At 36.3% G+C, this 27,439-nt stretch overlaps 2 protein-coding genes across 6 annotated transcripts; one reads left to right on the top strand and one right to left on the bottom strand.

Annotated features, from left to right (window-relative positions):
* Window positions 1-716: 716 nt before the first annotated feature.
* LOC138324822 (mitochondrial fission regulator 2-like) lies at window positions 717-13,757 on the bottom strand. 5 transcript variants are annotated; one of them, XM_069269998.1, is made up of 10 exons: window positions 13,672-13,757; window positions 11,718-11,781; window positions 11,206-11,299; window positions 10,551-10,766; window positions 9,273-9,415; window positions 5,408-5,652; window positions 3,317-3,597; window positions 2,517-2,611; window positions 1,344-1,530; window positions 717-956 (listed from the first exon to the last, which is right to left on the bottom strand). In XM_069269998.1, the coding sequence occupies exons 3-10, from the start codon at window positions 11,278-11,280 to the stop codon at window positions 864-866; spliced, it is 1,335 nt and encodes a 444-aa protein (XP_069126099.1). In that variant the 5' UTR covers window positions 11,281-11,299; window positions 11,718-11,781; window positions 13,672-13,757; the 3' UTR covers window positions 717-863. The 5 variants fall into 5 exon arrangements, with proteins under 5 accessions (XP_069126099.1, XP_069126098.1, XP_069126100.1 ...); XM_069269997.1 differs by having other exon boundaries at window positions 13,647-13,736; XM_069269999.1 differs by having other exon boundaries at window positions 11,718-11,776; window positions 13,647-13,735.
* Window positions 13,758-13,779: 22 nt separating this feature from the next.
* On the top strand, window positions 13,780-26,916 carry LOC138324826 (armadillo repeat-containing protein 1-like). The gene is made up of 9 exons (XM_069270005.1): window positions 13,780-13,876; window positions 14,256-14,343; window positions 17,750-17,824; window positions 18,658-18,749; window positions 19,513-19,635; window positions 20,298-20,388; window positions 21,048-21,164; window positions 23,708-23,782; window positions 24,459-26,916. Exons 2-9 carry the CDS (start codon window positions 14,269-14,271, stop codon window positions 24,654-24,656), a joined length of 846 nt encoding a protein of 281 aa, XP_069126106.1. The 5' UTR covers window positions 13,780-13,876; window positions 14,256-14,268; the 3' UTR covers window positions 24,657-26,916.
* The last annotated feature ends 523 nt before the right edge of the window (window positions 26,917-27,439 follow it).

Raw genomic sequence — 27,439 nt, 5'->3', positions numbered from 1 at the left:
AACTTCAAAAAACCTGATCATATAGGTGTACTAGATATCTATAATCGTCTTTACCTTATTACTGTTTTATTTAATTGACTAAAACATTGTACTTGATGATATATATATATATATATAAATTAATTGTCTTTGCTGAAATAATGCCTTGTATGTAGTGTCTTGTTATCAGCAATTTTATTTCATGATTTCTAATTTGCAAAAGAATGTATTATGTAATGTCTTATGTTTGTATTGTTGATGTACATGTGTTTACAATGAAAACCAATAAAAATTAAATGATAAAAATAAAAATAAAACGTAGAGGTATGAGAGAAAAGTACTCTTTTATATGTGGGTATGGTTAGGGATACATGTATTCTACCCTGGTGATCACAAAAAGTTTTACTACACGAGTCCCACGGGTAGAATATCCCTATCCTTCATATCCACATTTGAAAGAGTCTTATATTACATGACAATCGTGAAATTAAATGTTGGTCATGAAATGCAAAAATATCTTTGTTTACATTACGCACAAATATTACATATTAATAGTTACTGGATGTCCGGTGAATTATGAAAATTTATATCTTTACATAGCACACTAAAGACCAACTTAGTTTAAAAAGCATACAAATAAAATAATAATGAATTTAGTCTTCTGAATAATCAATAATATAATTCAATTGGCACCTAGTTCTGCCTAGGCTAATTATTGATTCAAATAACAAATCAAATGATATTCAGGACTTTTTTTAATGAATATAATATGTCACTTTTCATACAATAAAATTGTTATGTACATGATTAAAATGTCTTGTGAATGGTAAAACTTGAATTTTTTCGACAAATAAAATATTCTGCTTTGCTTTGTTACTTCACAATCAAACATTGAGGTCACGTAATGGTCCTGCACTCTTCCGCCGTTCATCAAATAATATGGAGCGCCTCTTCATTTTCCCTTTTCCTGGTATTATCTGCACCAAAAGAACATAATGTTACTGCTATTCAAATGAAGCACACACTGGCTCAATTTTAGTGTTTTTCTAGAAGATTTAATTGCGTTTAGAGCTTTCTTTAGGAAAACTACACCTGTTGCCCTGAAACGAAGGTCTGAGGTGGTCACCCTCTCTTACGTGGCCTTGGCATGGGTGGGCAGAAAGTGGTGATCATAGGTCTTATCATATTTTGAGACGTATTCTTAACCAATGATTAGTATTGTGGGTTGTTTTCCCCATGAACTTAAACATTAATGCACATGTAGGCTACTACAGAAAGAAAATGGGGAAAAATCATCTCTACTTTATTCTGCGAATTTGCAGACATAGAATGACTTTTCCCCTAAAGAGAATAAAAATGCATACGTGTGGACTGTTCTCTAAGTCGGATGAGCTGAAGTCGTGGTTGTCGTTTTCTTTGTCAGTATCTGGGCTGTACATCATCTGCTGGGCAAATTTCTTCTTGAGCGCTTGAGCAATGAGAGCAGCCGGGTCTGACCGACTGTACTCACGATCTGGCTGCCTCACTTTCAAAGGCGTGCCACCTGGGGATCTTAAAAAATAGTTTACCATCAGACGATTTACAGTTGTTTCATGCCCTATCAGTCACAATTAAATTTTTTTCTTCATGACGTCTACAATTAAGAGCATGCAAAAGTTCCTGGTCGGTCAACAGTCAAACTATTGACTGGTCAATAGTTTGTGAGGATTTGTAGTCTTGTAATGATTTTCAAGTAATTTCATGTGAAAATAGTTGAATTTACATTATCTACATTTATATATAGGGTCAGGTAACAATACTACCTATTGCAGTAGAGATTAGAATAGTTAAAACAGGTATGATTTCTTTGTCTGTAATCATTGTAATTTTGAAAAAAAAAAATGCTTCATATTTATTGCAGTTATGGATGGCAGTTATCTGAGAGAAACAAATGCAGATAAACCAAACTTTTAAGATAGTAAATGATAAAATTAGCATCCATTCATTTGGTTTGTTCTATGTCCTATAAATAACCAAGGTTGATGAAGGTCGTGACAAATTTAAGAGTAATGCTTTAGTATATAGGGGACAATTATATATTTATCACAAAAATCTGCCTGATATCCAGTGATTTTGCCCGTGTAAGATTTTTACATATATATGTTACTAGTGTTATATGACCTTGAGCAATTTTCATTGGCTAGAAATTCATTTGTGATGTCATGACAGAAGAAATAAATTGAAATCAGGATTTTGAGGATGAACAAGATGGCGGTCTCCTATAAATGTTTGCCATGCATTTTGACATGTGATTCTGTAATAAAAAGCATCTTTTTAATTTATGTTCAATTTGTATGAGATTTTATGAAATGTCTTGATGTTTTAATTTCTGTTCACTAATTATGAGGATCACAAAAATAAAAACTTCTTCTACTCGTTTCATAAAATCTCATATGAAATAAACACTCATTTAAGATTCTATATATAATAAAGTACATGTACCAGTAAATGAGTGCATGAATGATAAACTGTTACAGCCTGCATGAACATAGACGTACCTTTGGACAGAGCGTAGTTTGACAGAACCTAGTCCTTTAAGAACATCTGTAAGGGACCCTGTACCAGAGTTCTTGGTCTCCCTATTCTTCTCTGGCTGTTAAAACACATTGCAGAAAAAAAATTATTTTCATAAAATTTGTCCAAAAACATTTTTTTCCCTATGGGTACTTAGAATATACCGGTGCAAACAACATCCATTTACATTTTGTATAGGATTACTTTCACTTACATTTTGTATAGGATTACTATCACTTACATTTTGTAAAGGATTACTATCACTTACATTACTATCACTTACATTTTGTATAGGATTACTATCACTGACATTACTATCACTTACATTTTGTATAGGATTACTATCACTTACATTTTGTATAGGATTACTATCACCTATATTTTGTATAGGATTACTATCAATTACATTTTGTAAAGGATTACTATCACTTTCATTTTGTATAGGATTACTATCACTTACATTTTGTATAGGATTACTATCACTTACATTTTGTATAGGATTACTATCACTTACATTTTGTATAGGATTACTATCACTTTCATTTTGTATAGGATTACTATCACTTACATTTTGTATAGGATTACTATCACTTACATTTTGTATAGGATTACTATCACTTACATTTTGTATAGGATTACTATCACTTACATTTTGTATAGGATTACTATCACTTTCATTTTGTATAGGATTACTATCACTTACATTTTGTATAGGATTACTATCACTTACATGTTGTATAGGATTGCTATCACTTACATTTTGTATAGGATTACTATCACTTACATTCATCTTGTCTGCCAGAACTGTTGGCTGAATTGGTGTTGAGATGGCCTGGGGGCTGTGACATCTTGGTGTGACAGGAGCCACTGGTGGGGGAGGGGGCACAGGTACTCTACAGTTAGCAGGGGGAGGGGGAAGGCATTCGATGAGGGAGTCTGGAGGCAGGAGCTCATACTGTGGTGGGGGAGGGGGAAGGGGTGGGGTAAACATATGTTCTCCTGTAGGTGTGGAGACAGGTGTAGCACTATTTTCTGTTGGTGTGGCACAAACGCTAGTAGACACAGCTGGAATCAAAACAGAGATATTGTATTTGTGTAATGTTGATAATCAAGTATCAAGTTTTCTATTCACATAAAAAGTTTAGAACAAATTCTTTCCAAACATTTAATCTTAGTACAAAAATACTTGTGCTCTTGAGTTTAATTAAGTATACTACTCAGTGTCAAAGTTTTTCATGACAGCATGCTATAAACCCAATATCACATCTCTGGGCTTCTTCATTAGTAACAGAAAAGTCCTTATAATGTTTATCATATTTAAACATTTTCAATCCTTTTGACCTTTATTGAAGGTCAAGGTTAATTATTTGAAGAAGATTTGTAGCCTTTCAACCTAGCATGCTAACTAATACCTAAGAAGTTGAAGTAAATAAGTTCTTCAGGATAGATGATGCACAGTGTCAGACAAATAACTGTCAATATCCAATGGATTGCCTTATTTCAGAACTGGCTAATAAACATAGCGTGGTATGATTTCAAATCATATTTAGTGACATTTCTCAGTATTTGAGACAAATTAATGCCATTCATAGACGCTACATCTTAACCAGTGAGTGATATAAGAATAAGGTTTTTCAACTTTGTAAATTTGTACCAAAACTTAGGTAAACATAATCACTTGTTGAGAAGCAACAGAGCATGCCATTGGTGATGATCTTTTGATATCTACCCTGAGACTTATAGAATTGCTCCTGATTTTTGATATCTACCCTGAGACTTCTTGACTTGCTCCTGACTTTTGATATCTACCCTGAGACTTCTTGACTTGCTCCTGACTTTTGATATCTACCCTGAGACTTCTTGACTTGCTCCTGACATTTGATATCTACCCTGAGACTTCTTGACTTGCTCCTGACTTTTGATATCTACCCTGAGACTTATTGACTTGCTCCTGACTTTTGATATCTACCCTGAGACTTCTTGACTTGCTCCTGACTTTTGATATCTACCCTGAGACTTCTTGACTTGCTCCTGACTTTTGATATCTACCCTGAGACTTCTTGACTTGCTCCTGACTTTTGATATCTACTTATTTATTTGCTCCTGACTTTTGATATCTACCCTGAGACTTATTGACTTGCTCCTGACTTTTGATATCTACCCTGAGACTTATTGACTTGCTCCTGACTTTTGATATCTACCCTGAGACTTATTGACTTGCTCCTGACTTTTGATATCTACCCTGAGACTTATTGAATTGCTCCTGACTTTTGATATCTACCCTGAGACTTCTGACTCTCCTGACTTTTGATATCTACCCTGAGACTTATTGACTTGCTCCTGACTTTTGATATCTACCCTGAGACTTCTGACTTGCTCCTGACTTTTGATATCTACCCTGAGACTTCTTGACTTGCTCCTGACTTTTGATATCTACCCTGAGACTTCTTGACTTGCTCCTGACATTTGATATCTACCCTGAGACTTATTGACTTGCTCCTGACTTTTGATATCTACCCTGAGACTTCTTGACTTGCTCCTGACTTTTGATATCTACCGAGACTTTTGACTTGCTCCTGACCTACCCTGAGACTTTTGACTTGCTCCTGACTTTTGATATCTACCCTGAGACTTCTTGACTTGCTCCTGACTTTTTGATATCTACCCTGAGACTTCTTGACTTGCTCCTGACTTTTTGATATCTACCCTGAGACTTATTGACTGCTCTGACTTGCTCCTGACTTTTGATATCTACCCTGAGACTTATTGACTTGCTCCTGACTTTTGATATCTACCCTGAGACTTCTTGACTTGCTCCTGACTTTTGATATCTAACTTGAGACTTATTGACTTGCTCCTAACTTTTGATATCTACCTTGAGACTTATTAACTTGCTCCTGCATGAGCACTAGCATAGCCATCTGGTTCCTCAGAGCTGTTAACTCATCCTCCATGGCGGTGATCTTCTGGATGGCAGCGGGATCACAGGACGATACCATGGACACGGAGCTGATCATGGTAGAGTTCATGGGTGAGCGAACACCCTCGGTACGTAACATGAAGTCGTTATCAAAGTCATCTGAAGTATCACAGTCATCAACATCATCTTTCTTTTGTGCCCTTGAAACAAAATATTGTGGCACTTTATTGACATGATTGACCAATTAATTTTGTTTCAGACCACATTTTTATCAAGTTTTATCAGATAGTTTAGAATAAAATAAAATGCCCTGTAATAATTCAAATAAAATGGGGACAATTTGCAAATAGTGAGGTAAATAAGGAGGTTTGAAAAAAAAAAAAAAGCCATAGTAGGAATGAAATTGGGCCTGAGCACCATTATCAAACTTATACAGTTTTCCCCTAAACCCTCCTCCCCAGGTCCTCTGAATTCTTAACCTACCTCACCCTTATATAGTTGTCCCCTAAACCCTCCTCCCCTGGTCCTCTGAATTCTTAACCTACCTCACCCTTATACAGTTGTCCCTAAACCCTCCTCCCCTGGTCCTCTGAATTCTTTACCTACCTCACCCTTATACAGTTGTCCCCTAAACCCTCCTCCCCTGGTCCTCTGAATTCTTTACCTACCTCACCCTTATACAGTTGTCCCCTAAACCCTCCTCCCCTGGTCCTCTGAATTCTTTACCTACCTCACCCTTATATAGTTGTCCCCTAAACCCTCCTCCCCTGGTCCTCTGAATTCTTTACCTACCTCACCCTTATACAGTTGTCCCCTAAACCCTCCTCCCCTGGTCCTCTGAATTCTTTACCTACCTCACCCTTATACAGTTGTCCCCTAAACCCTCCTCCCCTGGTCCTCTGAATTCTTTACCTACCTCACCCTTATACAGTTGTCCCCTAAACCCGCCTCCTCCCCTGGTCCTCTGAATTCTTTACCTACCTCACCCTTATACAGTTGTCCCCTAAACCCTCCTCCCCTGGTCCTCTGAATTCTTTACCTACCTCACCCTTATACAGTTGTCCCCTAAACCCTCCTCCCCTGGTCCTCTGAGTTCTTTACCTACCTCACCCTTATACAGTTGTCCCCTAAACCCTCCTCCCCTGGTCCTCTGAGTTCTTTACCTACCTCACCCTTATATAGTTGTCCCCTAAACCCTCCTCCCCTGGTCCTCTGAGTTCTTTACCTACCTCACCCTTATACAGTTGTCCCCTAAACCCTCCTCCCCTGGTCCTCTGATTTCTTTACCTACCTCACCCTTATACAGTTGTCCCCTAAACCCTCCTCCCCTGGTCCTCTGAATTCTTTACCTACCTCACCCTTATACAGTTGTCCCCTAAACCCTCCTCCCCTGGTCCTCTGATTCTTTACCTACCTCACCCTTAAGTTGTCCCCTAAACCCTCCTCCCCTGGTCCTCTGAATTCTTTACCTACCTCACCCTTATACAGTTGTCCCCTAAACCCTCCTCCCCTGGTCCTCTGAATTCTTTACCTACCTCACCCTTATACAGTTGTCCCCTAAACCCTCCTCCCCTGGTCCTCTGAATTCTTTACCTACCTCACCCTTATACAGTTGTCCCCTAAACCCTCCTCCCCTGGTCCTCTGAATTCTTTACCTACCTCACCCTTATACAGTTGTCCCCTAAACCCTCCTCCCCTGGTCCTCTGAATTCTTTACCTACCTCACCCTTATATAGTTGTCCCCTAAACCCTCCTCCCCTGGTCCTCTGAATTCTTTACCTACCTCACCCTTATACAGTTGTCCCTAAACCCTCCTCCCCTGGTCCTCTGAATTCTTTACCTACCTCACCCTTATACAGTTGTCCCCTAAACCCTCCTCCCCTGGTCCTCTGAATTCTTTACCTACCTCACCCTTATACAGTTGTCCCCTAAACCCTCCTCCCCTGGTCCTCTGAATTCTTTACCTACCTCACCCTTATACAGTTGTCCCCCTAAACCCTCCTCCCCTGGTCCTCTGAGTCCTCTGAATTCTTTACCTACCTCACCCTTATACAGTTGTCCCCTAAACCCTCCTCCCCTGGTCCTCTGAATTCTTTACCTACCTCACCCTTATAAGTTGTCCCCTAAACCCTCCTCCCCTGGTCCTCTGATTCTTTACCTACCTCACCCTTATACAGTTGTCCCCTAAACCCTCCTCCCCTGGTCCTCTGAATTCTTTACCTACCTCACCCTTATACAGTTGTCACCTAAACCCTCCTCCCCTGGTCCTCTGAATTCTTTACCTACCTCACCCTTATATAGTTGTCCCCTAAACCCTCCTCCCCTGGTCCTCTGAATTCTTTACCTACCTCACCCTTATACAGTTGTCCCCTAAACCCTCCTCCCCTGGTCCTCTGAATTCTTTACCTACCTCACCCTTATACAGTTGTCCCCTAAACCCTCCTCCCCACATCCTCTCACTTTGTGACCTACCTCACCCTTATATAGTTGTCCCCTAAAACCCCTCCTCCCCTGGTCCTCTGAATTCTTTACCTACCTCACCCTTATATAGTTGTCACCTAAACCCTCCTCCCCTGGTCCTCTGAATTCTTTACCTACCTCACCCTTATATAGTTGTCACCTAAACCCTCCTCCCCTGGTCCTCTGAATTCTTTACCTACCTCACCCTTATATAGTTGTCCCCTAAACCCTCCTCCCCTGGTCCTCTGAATTCTTTACCTACCTCACCCTTATACAGTTGTCCCCTAAACCCTCCTCCCCTGGTCCTCTGAATTCTTTACCTACCTCACCCTTATACAGTTGTCCCCTAAACCCTCCTCCCCTGGTCCTCTGAGTTCTTTACCTACCTCACCCTTATACAGTTGTCCCCTAAACCCTCCTCCCCTGGTCCTCTGAATTCTTTACCTACCTCACCCTTATACAGTTGTCCCCTAAACCCTCCTCCCCTGGTCCTCTGAATTCTTTACCTACCTCACCCTTATACAGTTGTCCCCTAAACCCTCCTCCCCTGGTCCTCTGAATTCTTTACCTACCTCACCCTTATACAGTTGTCCCCTAAACCCTCCTCCCCTGGTCCTCTGAATTCTTTACCTACCTCACCCTTATACAGTTGTCCCCTAAACCCTCCTCCCCAGGTCCTCTGAATTCTTTACTTCTTATATAGTTGTCCCCTAAACCTCCTCCCCTGTCCTCTGAATTCTTTACCTACCTCACCCTTATACAGTTGTCCCCTAAACCCTCCTCCCCTGGTCCTCTGAATTCTTTACCTACCTCACCCTTATACAGTTGTCCCCTAAACCCTCCTCCCCAGGTCCTCTGAATTCTTTACCTACCTCACCCTTATACAGTTGTCCCCTAAACCCTCCTCCCCTGGTCCTCTGAATTCTTTACCTACCTCACCCTTATACAGTTGTCCCCTAAACCCTCCTCCCCTGGTCCTCTGAATTCTTTACCTACCTCACCCTTATATAGTTGTCCCCTAAACCCTCCTCCCCTGGTCCTCTGAATTCTTTACCTACCTCACCCTTATATAGTTGTCACCTAAACCCTCCTCCCCTGGTCCTCTGAATTCTTTACCTACCTCACCCTTATACAGTTGTCCCCTAAACCCTCCTCCCCTGGTCCTCTGAGTTCTTTACCTACCTCACCCTTATATAGTTGTCACCTAAACCCTCCTCCCCTGGTCCTCTGAATTCTTTACCTACCTCACCTACCTCACCCTTATATAGTTGTCCCCTAAACCCTCCTCCCCTGGTCCTCTCATCTTTATACAGTTGTCCCCTAAACCATCCTCTCCTGGTCCTCTGAATTCTTTACCTACCTCACCCTTATACAGTTGTCCCCTAAATCCTCTTCTACCCACATCAGATCACTTTGTGAAGAAGACACAGTACTTGTCATGGAGAAAAGGGATATATCACTATCACAGCTGTCATTGCGCCTTCGATGCCTCAACAGATGACTCTGAAATAAACAAAAGCAAATTGCATGGTCTCACAATTCTACATATTAAAGAGTTTTTTTACTGATTGAGCCTGAACAGTGCCATTAAACTTTATTAGTTTTAGACTATTATGTTTTCATTTTCATATTTTAAGGCCATTGTCTTACATATGAATATGGTGTATTTTAGTAAAACATCTATTCTACCTTTGAGTAATCTAGGCATTCTTAAGGGGTAACACTCATGTGACTTATACATTTTTGTGTCCAATATGCCTTAAATTCAACATTGATAATTATCATTCATCCACAAATACCACCTCAAAGTAGACTTGAAAGGAGTGGGCCCTTATTGACTCACAGATCAATCAATTTTCAACTTAGTGTTACAAAATTAGGATTTTGAATTTGAAATATTAAGTACATCCTCGATTCATCTATGGTAGTAGTTTTCTATCATTACTACCCCAGTTGCCATGATAATCATCCAAAATATGCACAAATCAATCTTGAATAAAATTTTGTACATTTCTGGCCTATTTTTTGATAGATTTTTCTCAATAACATTTTTTCTCTATAAAAAAAAAAGTGCAATCTTGAAAATTTACTGAGAATACATAGACACTAAGATATATAGTTATTAGAAATATAAAGGTTGTTCAAGGATGCACTGAATGATTTAAAGATTAAAAAAAAAAAAAAAAAAAGTCCAAAATTATTTACAAATTTGTTATGTTGATGTATATTTTGGATGATTACCATTGCAGGAACACTGCAATGATATATGACTTTCATACCAATTGATTCAGAGATGTACTCGATATTTGAAATTCAACATTAAATAACAGGTTTGAAATTTGTCAGATTTAAGGGCCAAAAACGGGTCAGACCATACATACATTAGTCCTTTAATATTACTATAACAATTAAGAAAAATCCATTTGTCAAATTTCTATAAAATTCTCTTGTTCCTAAATAATCTCCACTATTGACATCTTCATATGCATTTACCCCAAAAGCTTTTTAACTTTTAGAACAAATAAGTCTGGCAACCAATTTTTCTGATATTTTGCTCAGATTATATGAACCAGATTAGCCTAACAGGTTGTCTGGTGAAAATATCCATTTTGGATATTGTGGAAGGTCTTTTCCTCACTTGTATCTTCAGCCGTTTAGCTGGGCGTAGTGGTAAACAGGTTCCAATAATCCTGACTAGACTGCGGTGTCGTATATCTGATCTCCAGTGACTCCATCTCCCAGACATCCGAACGCGTGGCTCTGTAATGGACCTCTGCCATCTACTCACAATCAACCTGTTCATGTTAACAACTGCCCGTCTTGACCGGGTATTGAGGGAGCCAAGGAATTCTGACTGAAATAGAAAAGAAATATACATTTCACAAACAAAGGAGCAACAAATATGTTTGAATATCTTTTGGAAGTACTATTGCAAAAATCGCATCTTCAATAGTACTTATGTCTAAAGCACTGTGAGCACATATTGTATTTTTTGTTTAATAAAGTGTCTGATATTCTGTCTTTGCATATTACAGAGTTATGTACCCTTGCGAGTAGGTATCAAATGCTACCTCATTAAAGCCAATAATTTACTCTTCTTCACTCGTGCCCCGAAACGTTATATATAGCATCACGGCACATAAAACTCTTCACTTCTACTTCTTCTTCTTCTTCTAAAACATGTTTTTTTATGCTCACAGAAACTTGACTCAACGATAGATATATTATACCTATCTGCAAGGGCAGATCACTCTGTAAGGATAGATACAAACACAGAATAGACCACTACTTACGATATCATCCATGTCAAGTCCTACATAGTCCAAAACAACTCGCAGGATTTCAACAAAATCTTCAATCACATCCATCTTTTATCCAGTTGAAAATCTAAAAGAGATAAAAAAAATATTTTTCAATATTTTTTTCTTCTTATTACTTAACAATAACTAACTATTCTGCTTATTAAAGAATTATCTGCCGTTGTAGGTAAGTATTCATCACGATGTCATCACATGCTGATCATGAGTGAAAAACTATGTCATTTTCTTGGATAAAAGTGATGTATTATACCGGTACATATTTTGGCTACAAAAACATGACATAAAAATCAATACCTACATACAAGGGCAGATAACTCTCCAAAACCATGATCATAAGTAATATTATTGTCACTTCATAGAACGGCAAATATGTTGTACATTTATATAATCATAAGATAAAGTACTGGCAATGATAGTATTGTTTGTAATTTTTACCTATAGACTTGAAATAGAAATTTTGCTGAGATTATTTACTCACAACTTACCTATTTTTAAATGTCATCAACAATCGTATATTCATAGTCCCTCCTGCTGCTTTATCCTACTGTGCTGCATAGATAAAATAATCTTAAATACTTTCACGAGTCATCAGTATTAACAGCCTAACAAACTGTCTGGGCAACAGGTTAGCAGTTGATGAAAAAAAATATCTAGCTGGCATTTGCTCAAGATATTGCTCAAACTACATGTCAAAGCTAACAAAACTACTACACTGAAAACATAATACTAGATCATTCAGTGCTGTCATTTTGGAAACTTCGCGGTGGCATGACGTACATTTGCATGCATTATAAATATTAAAGTACATGTATGCATGAGCTACCGTATTCAACCCAGTAAGTGCCCATGTCCCTATAAGCGCCCCTCACCCTTTTTGAGGCCTTGATTTCAATTGGCATTTGCCAATGCATAAATAAACACCAAAACTACACAAAACTGTACAGATTTGCAATCATTTTGACTCATCATGATCAGCATCTTTTCATCTTTTCTTCAAATTTTTAAATGGTGTGGGCGCTTATTGGATTAAATACGGTATTCATTTTTGAACAAGGCCCATAGGGTATTATCATTTCAAGAAGACCATTGACTTTATACAGAGTTATGTGGGATGTGTAATTCTTGAAAAGAAAATTAATATTTTTTTCATCAGTAATATACACCATTGCTATGAAGACTGATTTTGTCAATAAAACTAGGTGATGTATATATGGTACAGTGTAGAGTTAGATTTTGACAGATCTTTGGAATCTTATAAATGGTTTTTGTGGCTAACCGTCCAGGGGCTAACCGACTTCAGGGCAAATACCGATATCAAATGTTAGCTACATTAGATATCGATTTTATCTATCATCAGTTTATTTCATTTGTGTGATTTGTATATGAATTGATCATTGATGAACAGACACATTCGGTGCAAGTGTTCAGAGGTCTTGAGGTTTGAACCCTGGTCTGGCTTGCAGGTTTCCTCCCATTACAGAATTGACGGTTAACTAATATTAAAAACCCATGGTGTAGATGGATATATAGCCTATTTAAGGTCTTGTACTTGTACCAGAGTTTAAGTATCAATGGGACTAATTCATGTGCCAAGTTATAGCTGATAACGTTTGTGAAGGACTATATGCTTTGCTTCTATTGGTGATGTAATGTACTATAAGATGATATCACATGCTAATGTCGTTTCAGCATGAAGATAACAAAAATTTACAGTCCAAATGCGTCACCATAGGCCATACTATTACGTCCCACACAAATGTTATCTGGTATCATGTGGTACATCAGTTAGCATATATTATCTCAACGGAATGGATCAGTAAGGTTTGTACAGTGTTAAATATGGTTTCCGTTTGCTGGAATCCAGCTGACAGAGCATGATCCTTCGGCTCAGCTAGTAGAGCCGAAGTTTTTCACAATGGAGACCCAGGTTTGATTCCTGTTTGAACAGGAATGTGTATTCAACTCAGTGACATATCAACTAAAATGAATTTCATTGGATGGATTTGGCACATTATTTTGGACATTATGACAATGGGGCAGACTGACTAATGTCATAGGTTGGGGTTGCATAAGGGGGAGAAAATAATGTGGTATATGCGACAATGGAACATCGGTACTAATGATTGGATCACGCCACTGACATCGAGCACAGGGTCTTGTTCCTAATGATGAGATATAAGTAAGATAGGTCTAGTCTATCATATATACATGGAACCTTTATATTATTTTACTTATCTCATCTTTATAATTAGGAACGAGGCCCTATATAGTTATGCACTGGTGGTATCAGGCCGTTTCGGTATCATTTCTGGAGTTATGTACAGTATAGTATATATTCGTGAAACATTATAATACTTGTTCGTTCATACATTTTGGTCATATGCCAAATAAAAAGGGAGAATATTGTCTCATACTTCTAGTTATATCTAGGAATCATACCGTCCCATGTAGACACATCTAATGTAACACAGCCGCCATTCGTTTAAAAGTACTTCCGTTTCCCAGCATTCCACACACACTATCCAATCGAAAGGCAGATTACAAAATATTAACCAATCAAAGTCAGGATAGATTGGTGGTAAATTCAACCTGTATTTCCGGTCACCATTTAGCTGTGCATAAATATTTTCTTTAAAAGGGACAGGTAAAGTAAAAAATAATGCATTCGCTACAACAGAAAATGCAAAATATACAGTAGATACGATTCAATATATATCCAATGATGTAACTAATTCGATAAAGACATCATACATATATCGTCCTTGTGCCCGTGCAGAGATTGATTCCATTGCACCACAAATGAAATCATAAATGTATTTTTACTTTTGTAAAACTATAGTCTAATTGTATGTGCAACTGCACATGTATATGATAATTAGGGTATGATCTAATATTATGTCAATGAACTATAGAGGCCTGAGGAAACAGTCAATGACCTCCCTACCCTATCAGATACCACAAAAATTGCTAAGAAGCTTCATTATTTTATTTTTTTTTTAAAGTTTCACTTTCTGTGTTTGTAGTTCTAGAGAGAAGATGGCATCACTGGAAACAATCACAGCTCTTAAGGGGATGGCCTCGGATCCAAAGAAAAGGAGTTTTCTTCTCAAGGTTTCATATCCTGGGAGCATATATATTGTTACCATTGTTTTAGTGATTTAAAGTGTACACAGAATGGTTTGGTATATAAGGCTTGATAAATGCGCCCTTGGATAAAATTTAGAATGGAGAAAGTACGAGTTTCATAGCGATTACGGTATTAGAGATAACACAACTTTTCGCTAGAACACACCTGAAGCCCCAAGCCATTGACCCCGATTCGGGACCCCTGACCTGTGACATCACGAGGACAACGGGACCTATTCTACTCGCATAAGATAGAGAGGCGATTTTTGGTGTCTGCCATCCAATTTAAAATATCTGTTTGTAAATATCGATTTTGAAGACACAAATACCTGTGTTCATGTCCGATACCTATTTGATATTATCCTTAATCACAAATATGAGTTTGAAAAACGTTTGAAAACAGGGATTTTTACCACGCATACATGTATATTGATGTACAAAATGTACCTGTCTTAGATAAATGAACATCTCTACGCAATTACTGCATAATTGTACACAATAAAATGTTAATAATAATCCACGAACGTTCTATATCTGCGGTGGCTGGAACCACCTATATGTGAATATTATATTAAGGATCCTTGATTATGTTATCCAAAGCCCGACTCGGGTCGTTGTAATGTCAACTGGTCAAACCCGTTTAACAAATTTCTGACTTTTTTTTTTATAAAACCTGCCCATACGACTAAGTTATGATTCCAAACAGAATTTTTTGCATATATGTAAATGCATCAACTAATTGCGTTATATCTGAAATCGATCTATTTGTTTTTTTGACGAAATACATTCAGCTTACATTAATACAGTACACTCGACGACTTGTTGATATTTCGCTCAAGTTCATTCATTAGTTTCTTTAATTGAAAAATAGATCATGCACGGGTCAGATGAAAACAATGGGACTGAAGATGTCTATGTGACAAGTCTAATCCAACTAGCAGATATCAAGTACAGAACAAAAACAGAACTGTCATTCCGAAGAGCCAATGTCGTGCTGCGTTAATCTCTATACACACATTTCGAAAATCTTTATTTTATATCTATACCTGTATACTGCAGTAACTAAACCGCGTGGTCAACCGAGACTAATGAGGGTTACGTAAGAAAGGTATTTAGTGACCTGTCACGCTTTGTTGATTAGCTCGCGTCAGGTGTCAAAAGTAAGGTCACAGGTAAGTTAGCGATGGACCATCATGTAATTGTTGTATATTGAAATATTTTGTTTACACTTAAAAATCCCTGGTTTACAGTAAAATATACCATCCCAAACATAACATATAACAAGTGTATCAATTACTAGATGTATATATTTAAGAAAGAATCATTATACATTTGTCTTGTTTATATGTTCTGGTTACACGTAAAAGTATTTTTATAACAAAAACTATTTACAATTTACAAATGGCATGTCGAGAAAGAACAATGCAAATATAATGCTCAATGTCAGAATTTTGATATTTCTGATAGTTGCTGTAGATTTCGGGTATCCATTTTTTTTACTCCCCTCCTGATTTATGTCTATGATATCTACGTGTATTGAACTATGAAATACATTTAAAACATTTTCTTTTCGTTATGTTGGTTCTTGAAATCAGAAACATATATACATATATATTTCTGTTGAAATCCAAAGGCATAGAGAGAATTTTTATTTATACAGAAACATATTCAAATGAATAATTATAAAACCATCATTTTTCTAATTCGTCTCTTTTTAGATCACATTATGAAAATGGAATATTCCCGAGGTTTGATAATTTAGAAAGTTGTTAAAACAGAGATAAGATCTCTAGTTAAATGTACCAGAAACATAAATAACGTATACATGTTTCCGCTAATCTACATATGTATTTAGCCTAATTTCGGTCGTAATATTTCCTATTATATATATAATTAAATCGACAACATAACTGTATACTGTATATATATTTGTAAAATTCTCGTAACCCCATTTTAGAAATACATATATGTCCCCCGTTGTGCTATAACCCCACTACCAAACACCTCACTGCCGTTGTCCTCGTGACGTTGCATCCTGTTATTCCCCAAATCAGCGTGAGCGGCCGATTCCCTGATTAGCAGTCGATATACAGGTAAAAATCAAGCACTTCGGAGGGCTGTATCTCGGTACTGAAGCTGCCGATTTTGATTCGGTTTGCAACATTCTTGTCAGGAGATCAAACAGAATAACATATCTAAATATTTTTTTCCGTTCCGTGTACACTTTAATTAAATCAGTCCCTACTGAGAGGCTTGAGTTTAAACTGATAATCATTTCCTTTCTAATGAAACAATTGGACACATACTATGTTGTATCCGATAACGTTTCTGTGGGACTATTGTTTCTATTGGTGATGGAATGACATCAAATGACGTTATCGCAGGATAACGTCATTTCAGCGGGAAGATTACTAAGAGTTACGTTCCATCACCACTGGAGATACTAGTCCCGCACAAAACGTTATGGGGTAATCACGTGGTACGTGAATTTTGTCCCATTATTTAACATTAAAACAGTATTTTTATCTTATAATTCATATTTCATTTCTTCCTTTTTAAGACCACGGATAAGATATTTTGCTGAGATGATGTAAAATATTTAAATTTGAAAGCTTGATACATTGTATATACTTAACAAACTATAATTGTATAAACTTTATCAGGAAAGTATTTCCAATTAATGTCCTAATTTGAATACATAATCAAAATATACATTTCATTTTTTATAATACTAGTTTTGATGGTCCCTTGTTTGGACACCAGTAAGCCTGCAACATTAACTACTTCTTGTCTTACAGTGTCAGATTATGACATAATTTACATACTTGCCTAAATTACTGTTCAGTGTTGATTTAAGTAAAATACTTCTAGCACAAGTACATATTTTATGAGTAAAAAAGTTAAAACAAATAAATGTAAACCATTGCAATGTATACCTTTTTGTTCTTAGCCGAAAAACAGATGTTGACTCGTACATCCTTGATAGTCCAGGAGTTGCTATCACTGTCATTATATCTACCTCTTATATCATGACATAGCAAAACGGAAGGCTCAGTGTGCAACAACAGATGAGCAGCCAGCTATAACTTTGTCCTTGGATGTATATCAAAATAATCTAATAATAGTACATTGTGGTTGACTATGTAGCTTTGCAGTTGGGAGTTACTCTCTCTATTAATTTTCAAAGAAGTCTCTGCAGGGCTGTGATTGGTCAGTTTTTTTCTCCTGAGCTGTCTCCAATTTATTATATTAGGAGATAGTCCACGGATGGATATAATTAGTGATAATAACCCGTAGAATATCGAGGATGATGTCAACTCCTACAAGAAATTTGATTTTCTAACAGAATTGTCTTATAGTACTATATATGTTTATGATTTTATTTTCTTAGGATGTGACTTGTATCGGAGGTTTAGTCATGGTGTTGTCTAATCCAGATGTCAAGGTGGTAACAGCTGCATTGGAGGTATGGTAATTGGTTACATGATACAAGTATAATGTACCAATACAAGTGTTTTTCCTGAGTATTTTCAGAAATTGCCACCTGTATTTTTGAGCGATAAATTAGCCACCTGGTGCAAATTGTGGGAAATTTTGGCGAAAAGTATTCAGGAAGTAAACAAGGCAATTTTTAATTAAGTGTTATAAAATATGACTATTTTGTGTTTTGTAAAAAAATGGTCCGATCACTGATTTGGGAAATTTAGACATAGATTTGGGAAAAAATAACAAGAAATACATTGGGAATGGGGCAACTATATAGGCAGGAAAAACACTGAATACATATATATCTTTATATTCATTTATGTATACCATTATATCATTAAAATGTAGGAGTGTTGGTAATATACCAATAAATGTATACCAGGTAACCATATATAGAATAACAGTAAAGCGTGGAGTTGGTGAATATGCTAAACTTCCTAGAACCTGTATTTCCTGACACAAAGTTGAGGGAAATTGGCATGGACCTTGGCTATGAAAAATAAACTTGTTTTATTCTTAATCTGACTACTATGATAGATTACATGTATAGAACTTTTATATATGTGTCACATTTCACAATACAAACGTAGATGCTACTTTTCAAATGATATTTTGCTGACAACATGTTTACACAATCTAAGTTTTTTAATTCAATATTATTCTTTTTCCTTATTGCTCATGCTGACATCATTCATGGGGTTTTTTCTTGTGTGTTTTGAAAGATTTTGCGTTTTTCCTTAAATGAATGCATGATACTGTTTACATTTGAAAAAGTAAAAATTTTCATACAGCACTGATAATTGTTGTTTTTAGACGCTGCTTTTGCTGGCTGATAGATCGGACCACAGAGCAACATTAAGAGACTTTATTGGAATGACAGACCAACTAGAGACCATTCTCAGAAGGTACAGTCTGAGCAGGGCAGGGCATGAAAATTTAGTCACTGATGTCCATCCCTTCTGGTCTTATTTCAGAAGAAGTCGTCGTTTGAGTCCTAAAAATCTTATTCTGAATGTCTCCTTCAGATTTACTATGAGATTCTGCACAGATTCAGGTGGCTCTAAATGTTTCTCAGTTATGATTATACATAATTTGAAGAAGAAGAAAAAAGATCACCCAAAAGTGGTGATACTAGCCTAACTGAGTGGTGATGATGATAATTAATTATAATTTGCTACTGTTGGATATGATGATTACTGAATGATGATGTATATTAAGTGGGTATACATATGATGATGATGATGAATGGGTGAATGAAGATGATGATCTTTGGAGAATATCATAAAAATAAAGATCACCCAACAACTTCATACCATTTTTCAGTACCACGACACTTCATATAAATATTAAGCATGTGTTGAAAGTTAGTCAGATGACTGTTTTGGCCTTTTTCTAGTTTGTACCTGCAGCTACTAAAGTACTGATATTTCGAAAGATAATAGACCCAAAAGGATATTGGCAATCACTGTCCACTGACCTGACACATGTTTGAATCATTTTCTAACAGGCTTTTTATTCATAAATATGCAAGTGTTTTTCGTTAAAACCATTAGTGTAGCGTCATAACACTTGTCATCTGTCTATCAATCCCATTCCCAAATGAAGGAGATGGATAATTTCATAGTCCTGTGAATTATGTGAGAGAGAAAATCAATATTTGTTTTGTAGGTCGTCGTATGACAGAAAAGCATCAAGTTTAGCTGAAAAGCTGTATGTAACACTGACACAAGTAGATCTCCAAACTCCCCTCAAAGATACACTAAACCAATCCTCAATGACGGGGCAGTCCAGGTTAGTACTAGTAAAATCTTCATCTAAGGAAATAGTAATCAAGTAAATTCTGAAGTTCTATATTTCAATTATGTGCCCTCGCGTTTAGGTACTGATTGTCACATGATGTTAAGTATGTTATTATTGCTTTGAATGCTTACAAGGTCATGACATCAACATCAATACCTACCTAAGCAAAGGGAGAGAACTCTCTATTAATAATTATTAAATGATGAAATAATAGATTTTCGTTCATAGTACATGTATGTAAAAAGTTCATTTAAAAAAATGTGTGGTACCGGTAATGTATTGATACTTTGGTAGCAAGATGACCTCCAGGCCCTGATGACATTGTTTGATTGACACAGGATTTTACTAGTTAGTCTATACCAGCCAAATGATCTTATCTTTATTTATGACTCTTATCATTTATAGATAGGACATGTACATAGAACATTTTACTGCACGAAATTAAATTAGTCTGAATAAATATGTTTCCTGTATCAAGTAAGTGGTACATGGAGGAAAACTTTCAATATTTTAATTTCAGTATTTTTGAAAATTTTCTCCATGTTCACTGTATGTATCTAGTATGTAAAAACATCTATTATAGTATTTCTAAGCCTCTTGCACTTTCACCTATGCAAGTCTTGTAACTATAGCCAAATTACATCTAATTTCAGTAAGAAAAACAGCACTTCCAAGAACAACAGAAGTGTACTGAATGGCAAGTCAAAACACATTGTCCTTCAAATCCGAGGCCTCATTGACAAGGTGAGAGGAGCAGATGTTTTTTATTCTATCTAGGCATATTACAGAGTTAGCTCCCTTGGGGGCGGGTATCGATTGTTACATCATTAATTTGTGAGTGCAATTTACATCATTTTCTCTAAAAAAAATATGATATTACACGCGCAAACATATGACGTCACAATCAATACCTACCCACAAAAGCAGATAACTTTGTGATATGAAAAATTTATACAGAACTGTCTATTTAATGTACTTCCATAATGATAATTTTAAACTTATTCAATAATGGGTGTGAATATTTGGAGAATATCTACTTCTCAGCAACCAGTTCTTGCCTAGTACCAATTCTCTCCATTACATTTGTATCTGTACGACCACATCAATTTATGTCAATTAAGTCATCTTCTGATAGAAGACACTACCATCTGATTTCCACGAAAAATTGTGTAAAAAATTGTGTACACACGCGATGTTGAGAACTGGTTGCCTGCCAGTATACATACCATATTTTCTGGCTGATAAGTCGCACCTGTGTACTTACACTCTGGAAAGTATGGAACAATTAATGACTATTGTCTCTAATCATAAGTGTATATTCATTGTACAAAATTCTTTCCTCGTCAGTGATTTGTACAACAATACTTTTAAGTTCTTACACTCATTTGAACTTTGATTGGAAGGCTGATAGAGAACTAGTGATGCGTCTCCTCCTACAAGTCAAAGGCGTGGTCAGCATAACATTCGACCTCAACAAGAAGAGGTGCATTCTCAGAACAAAACAAGACATCAAACCAGAGGTAAGACAGACTTTTTAGCACACCTGGGCTGAAGGGTCACGGGTATACAAACCAGAGGTAGGTCTGTCTTTTTAGCACACCTGGGCTGAAGGGTCACGGGTATACAGACAGTCTTTTTAGCAAACCTGGGCTGAAGGGTCACGGGTATACAAACCAGAGGCAGGGCTGTCTTTTTAGCACACCTGGGCTAAAGGGTCACGGGTATACAAACCAGAGGTAAGACAGTCTTTTTATCACACCTGGGCTGAAGGGTCACAGGTATACAAACCAGAGGCAGGGCTGTCTTTTTAGCACAGGGAGAGAGAGAGTTGATATCGAACAGCGGCAATCACATCATCGCCCGACATTCGACATGTAAAACAATATTCTCGTATGTTAGGAGCTGTCTAGCAGATACATAGAAAGAAATTATTGAACTGAATTGCCGTTGTTTGCCATAACCATCCCTTTCCTAACACCATTTTCTGACTGCTATATATTGTGACCACTTTGCTTGATCTAGAATATAAAAGCACATACACTTTAATGAAATGCACAGATCTTCTGTTTTCATGAAATTTTGAATACGAACATACAAATTACGCATGAAATTTTCCTTGTGAAGTTGTTCTTTTGGTAGTTGCTGTGGAACCATGATTAAAAAAAAAAAAGATTGTATGGTATCATTGACATAAATATCTCTACCCACGAAAACATGTTATAAATTCCAAACCACGAAACTAAATTACATGCAAATATTTTGTGTCACACACAGCATGCAGTTTTTCAACCAGTCAAATTGTAGAAGTAGATTGTTACATGTACGTGTCACAGATTATCTTGTATTTTGATAGAACGGACAATGATATAGTTTCATGTAACACTGATCGAGCTAAAGGTAAACTTTGAAATAAATTACAAGTATTAAAGACCAGTACAGAGCATAGTCTTATGCACATGTATCTTTTTATGTAACATCATTGGCAGCCTTAAACTTGTGACATGACGTCAATGTTCATGACATGATGCTTTCACGTCGCTAATTATGATCATTACAGGCCTCAAAGTAGCACTTGGGAATGACTAGCCAATTGGCGAGTGACCTCTAAATTTTACTCGCCAAATGTTGTCAAGAGAAATTTATAAGATTCACATATTGATTTGATGTGTTAAGAGCTTTATTGAGACACCTTACACTATAGAGCAAGCAGATACACATGTACAAGTATTAAAAACATGAAAAACATAATTTTGTGTTGGTCAAAACTCTTTTTATTCAACAACTGCAATGTCCCACTAAACAGCCTCTGTACTTCAGCTTCCTTTTTGTTTTAAACCATTTTTCAATCTGTTTAAATTTTATATACGGTAATATAAGTAATTTTATATATAAATGTATAGTAATTATCAATATATCTCAAATTTATTCAGTTACTAATTCATATCGCGCCGATTAGGGTTATTATATTTTATTTAAAATTGAATAAATTGGGCCTAATATCTCAGGCAGTAATGTACAAGCTTCCAAGAGTCCGTTTTTCGTTGCATATGTCTACCAGCGGCTTGGAATTTAGTTGTGGCTTGGCGATTCTATACATGTATGCATTGACGAACTTTATGTGCATATCTTGCAATGTTTTTGCAACACATTGTTTGCGTTGTTTGAAAGTTGTGTCCGACTGTACTTTCGTTTGAACTTGAAGCGATAACAATATCATGAATGTCTTACTGTCTTTCTGTGTCACACAAGCGTCTGTCTCTTTCGTAACAATCAGTAGTTGGACACAAAGTCTGTTTTGCCGGCCATTGATCAATTAATAACCTGTTTACACATCTTTCAGAACATCGTACATTCGTCATGTCTTGGCCACAACATTCGTTCAGCCATGTCGAAGCGTTTGCTTCCTGTTGATGTATTGGCTTCAGTCCCTTTTTTCACATGAATCCAGAGTCAAAACTGCCATTGTTCTCTGTTTGTTTTGACTTTTTAAAGCCAAAACAAGTCAGGGGGATTTGCCCCGGCCTTTTTGCCGCCATATTGCTACTGATACATGAGGTAGGGTCATCAAGACGCTTTACAGCAGGCAGTGATTATGCTTTTAAGCGCTTTTCTTACACAGATTAGATATGTGTAACTATTAAAAGAACCGAACACATAAAATAAATCCGGAAATATTAAGGAATTTTTTACTCGCCGTTTGGCGATACATTGTTAATTTTAACTCGCCTTTGGGAATATTTACTCGCATATGCGAGTAAATTTCTCTCAACTTTGAGGCCTGCATTAAAGAATGTACATGTTGCCTCATTCAAAGTTGCATATCTCTTAAATGCTTTATCCTACAGCTTTGATAGTTTGTAAACGTGATCTACACACCATAAAGTAAATAAAAAATGTAAAAAAAAAAAATGAAAAAATGTGGATTTTTCCGCATCTGGGCCCATTTTGTCAGTCGCTGTCACATATATGTACACAATAGTATGTAACATGATGCCTAGATCTTCTAGAATCCATGTTACAATCCTCTGTCCTGTTTGCTTTATACATAATTTGTCTCTTTCAGACATTGGTTCAGGCTATTGCTAAGTCCCAAACCATGACAGCCCAACAAGTCATTAAAGATGACAATGGTGAAGAGGTAAGAACACAAGGCCTGTAATACTTTATATCATTTCATGATAAGCTGGCACCAGATTATGACATGAAAAGTATGGGAGAATAATAATGAGATAGGGATATCTTAACACTGAGATATTTTGGCCGGTCAGCACTCGGAGAGCCTTGTGGTTAGATGGCAGAATCTTTCTCTTGTATTGTAGTTATCCTTGTCCATTTGAACCCAAGTAAGATTCTATTATACATTCATATATTGTCTGTCAGAGGAAAAACCATTTCCTGGTCTGAAAGTTTTATAATATGTTGATAAAGTTTTTGTACCAAATTTAGGTCAATTTAACCCACACAAAATAAAAGTTTAGGAAAGCTCTCTTTGGCTATAAAAATGTGTCACAATGATGAAGGCTGTGATTTTTGTCCTTTTGCCATTGCATTTAACAAAATTCTTCAGTGAGTTAGGCTAAGTTATCGGAATAGTTCCTAATTTCAAAAGGAGACAATACAAAAACTCTGCAATCTTCCATAAGGCACTCGTAGCAACCATATGCATTACACATGACACATTCAGGGGAGACTGTCAAATTGAATTTACAGTTGATGGTATATTAAACAAAATTGATGTGTTTTCAAAATACATATCTTCGTTGCTTTTGTACTTGTGTTAGTATTGAACTATCTATTTGTCATGTTGTTTACAGATATTGTTATCGTTTGGATCAAATCACCAGGACATGGATAAGGAGAATACCACTTTACCAGACTATCTACCCGATGAAGTGGACAGCCCCACACAGGATGGCAAGACGATGGCTCGCGTGGGCAACGATGGAGACAAAAAATCCTCTGGCTGGCTCAGTACGGCAGCCAGCTTCCTCACCAACTCATTTTACTGGTGAAACCCTGACACATTCCAACTTTGTGCCAATTCTAAGTGCTACTTTGTGCGGGTGTTTCTGTATAGTAGTCAATGTTGTGTACCGTCTTGTATTGTCCTGATGCCAACCTTGTACACATGAACAGAACGATAACATTTGGTGTACTTATTGTACTGATATGATAAATATTACACCTGTCGGATGGCTGCTGTATTCTGTGCTGGTGCCAAGGATTTCCCAGTTGTAGGCCAACAGACACTATTCAGAAATGTTATGATTTAAACTACAAAACTTTGTGAAATTTGTGAGTGTTCAGTTTAAACAGACCGCGTAATCTGCTGACATAAGTCAATAGTATTAGATGTTGAACACCCTTTGAAGATACTCCTGGTGTTGAATTGACGTATTGAATCCTTGTTTACTAGAAAAGTGTTATAATATGATACATAAAGCTGATATTACAACAGAAGTATATTGTTTCTAGAACCATATATCAATCTGTTGATGTCTCAGTGATGTACCTTTTGAATTCCTAGCTTTTTAATCTATGATAGATTTTATTCAAATTTTGTAACAATTATATTTTTATATATACCTAGACAGATACATTTTCTGTTCCAAACAGAGAATATCACAATCAATATAAGAAAAAAACACCCAGATACATATGAAACATACAAATACAGGACAAAATGGATGGACACAAAAATGACGGTAACGACATATAAGCCATCCGGAACTTCTTTGTTGATAAATAAATATTAACATCCAAAATATTTATTGATGAAAATTTCAACGGTGTTCAACATATAAAAATGTACATTTAATTATAGGTATGAAGCTGAACTTAATTGGTTTTAAAATTTATTAAATGATGTTTTAATGTTGTGAGCGTACAGTGTAGACATAAATGTGATTATGTGAAACACTAGTATGCTGATGAAGGCAGCTCACTATATTGTACATTTGTATGTATATAACATAAAACAATACATAGAGACCAGTCTGACACTTATACATATCTAATGTTAAAACCTTAAATACTTTTAAGTGTGTAAATACAAAAAAATGTACATTGTACATAGATATGCAGCAGGCAAATTTAACTACAAGAGTACAAGTATAATTCTTTGTAAAAATGAAACTATTCATGAAAGAAGACAGGTGTGTAATGACTCACTCTAATTGTAATATATGAATTTGTACAGTAAAATTTAACATACTTGTTGCATGCTTAATTTTGATTTTTGTACTTTTATTGTAAATGTTTAACTTTGATTTAGTTGTTCTGTAATCTGTCTTTTCATATGACAGAGTTAGCTCCCTTGCAGATAGGTATCCAGTATGACGTCATTATTTTGTGAGTGCAATTCATGTTGTTTTCTCCAAAAATTATAACGTTATGCTTGCAAACACATGACGTCACAATCAATACCTACCCACAAGGGCAGATAATTGTGTAAAATGCAAATACAGAATTTCATTCAAATGTGATTCAAAAAGGTGTGACTGTAATATCCAGTTTGAGCTGTTTCTTTGAAATACTTGTAATGCATGTAATACAACTTTTCCTTCTACATCTTTCTTCTGTGACCTTTCTACAGCTTTTATAAAAAAGAATTGGGCCTATTATGTTGTGCATTTCTTGTTTTTAGATACCAGTTTTTCTCAGATTTTAGTGAAAATTTGTACTGAATGCATAATTTATATGCATTTGATAGGTTTGTAGATGTCTTATAAAGAAGAATTAGAAATATGTTTAAAAAAATTTGAATAACACATCGGTAATTTTGAAAATATGTTGCTATAACATCGGAATGGAGGCATTTGATCTAGTCAACATTTAGATGATACTACTGTAAATATTATTGGGAAAATTGTTACTTATGTATACCAAACGTCACAGTTTACTGCCACCTCACCGTGGGGTCTGCATGACGCTGTATTCCAAATCTCAAACACAGCCTTCCTTTATCCTCAAATCTCCACTGATTACAAGAGTTTGTATGTATAGTAACTGAGGTAAAAGTACAAGAACATTGTATTATCTGTCTGGTTACATTTTATAAAGTAACTGATGGGGGCTAAATGTTGTTCAGAAATTGTGTAAACGAGGAGTGGGTTAACAAAACAGTTTATCCATGAATAGAAGATTTGAGATTGATGTGTTGTTTTATAGACAATGAACCACCAGTTTAATCTCCTAGCAAAGTTATCATGTTAAAAGTGTTCACGTTTTGAAATGATGACTCCAGTCAATAAATTTTGCTTTAAAACAAAATTTTTGCATACGTTTATTATCACTGTTCTGAATTGTATTTGGAGTTGGGTTGCAAGGTAGTTTTTCACTAACTCCTAATAACCATTTAATTTTTAATAAAGAAATCGCTAGAAGAGGAATTATTTTGTTCCACCTGCCTACTCAAACCATTCAGGAACAGCCTTTAGATCACTTTTTTTTTCAAACGAGTTTATCTTTTTATTAGTAACTCATCCGCAGAGAAGGGTCAAAATGACCTTTAGTCATTGTGTTACTTCCGCCGTGTCATGCGCAGTTACCATCCTCTAATCCATAAACTTTTCGTATTTCAAATTTGTTCATTTGGGTAGCAATGCCTACAAAAAACTGAGACCATTACGAAATCCCAGATGGCCGATACAGCATTCTTATTTTTTACCAGTTCCACTGGTAACATTCAGCTTAAAACTTGACTAGTGTAAAAGAAAGCGCAGACCATGAAATGTTTTACAACGTTACCATGGGAGGGACTGGGGCCAATGCAGGCAAACGGTGGTAAATCTTT

Source organism: Argopecten irradians, chromosome 6 (assembly GCF_041381155.1).
Source record: "Argopecten irradians isolate NY chromosome 6, Ai_NY, whole genome shotgun sequence".
Lineage (NCBI taxonomy): Eukaryota > Metazoa > Mollusca > Bivalvia > Pectinida > Pectinidae > Argopecten > Argopecten irradians.
The sequence above is the reverse complement of the archived record's forward strand: the minus strand, read 5'-3'. Positions and strand labels throughout refer to the sequence as shown.

What these genes read in the sequence shown, in the direction of transcription:
- LOC138324822 (XM_069269998.1), bottom strand. Translation starts at nt 11,280, where the DNA reads ATGGATGTGATTGAAGATTTTGTTGAAATCCTGCGAGTTGTTTTGGAC. An exon ending in CTAAACGGCTGAAGATACAA is followed by an intron (nt 9,416 to 10,550) that starts GTGAGGAAAAGA and finishes TGTTTATTTCAG; the next exon opens with AGTCATCTGTTGAGGCATCG. An exon ending in ACTTAGAGAACAGTCCACAC is followed by an intron (nt 957 to 1,343) that starts GTATGCATTTTT and finishes CTTTTGGTGCAG; the next exon opens with ATAATACCAGGAAAAGGGAA.
- LOC138324826 (XM_069270005.1), top strand. Translation starts at nt 14,269, where the DNA reads ATGGCATCACTGGAAACAATCACAGCTCTTAAGGGGATGGCCTCGGAT. An exon ending in TCCGAGGCCTCATTGACAAG is followed by an intron (nt 20,389 to 21,047) that starts GTGAGAGGAGCA and finishes TTTGATTGGAAG; the next exon opens with GCTGATAGAGAACTAGTGAT. An exon ending in AACAAGACATCAAACCAGAG is followed by an intron (nt 21,165 to 23,707) that starts GTAAGACAGACT and finishes TGTCTCTTTCAG; the next exon opens with ACATTGGTTCAGGCTATTGC.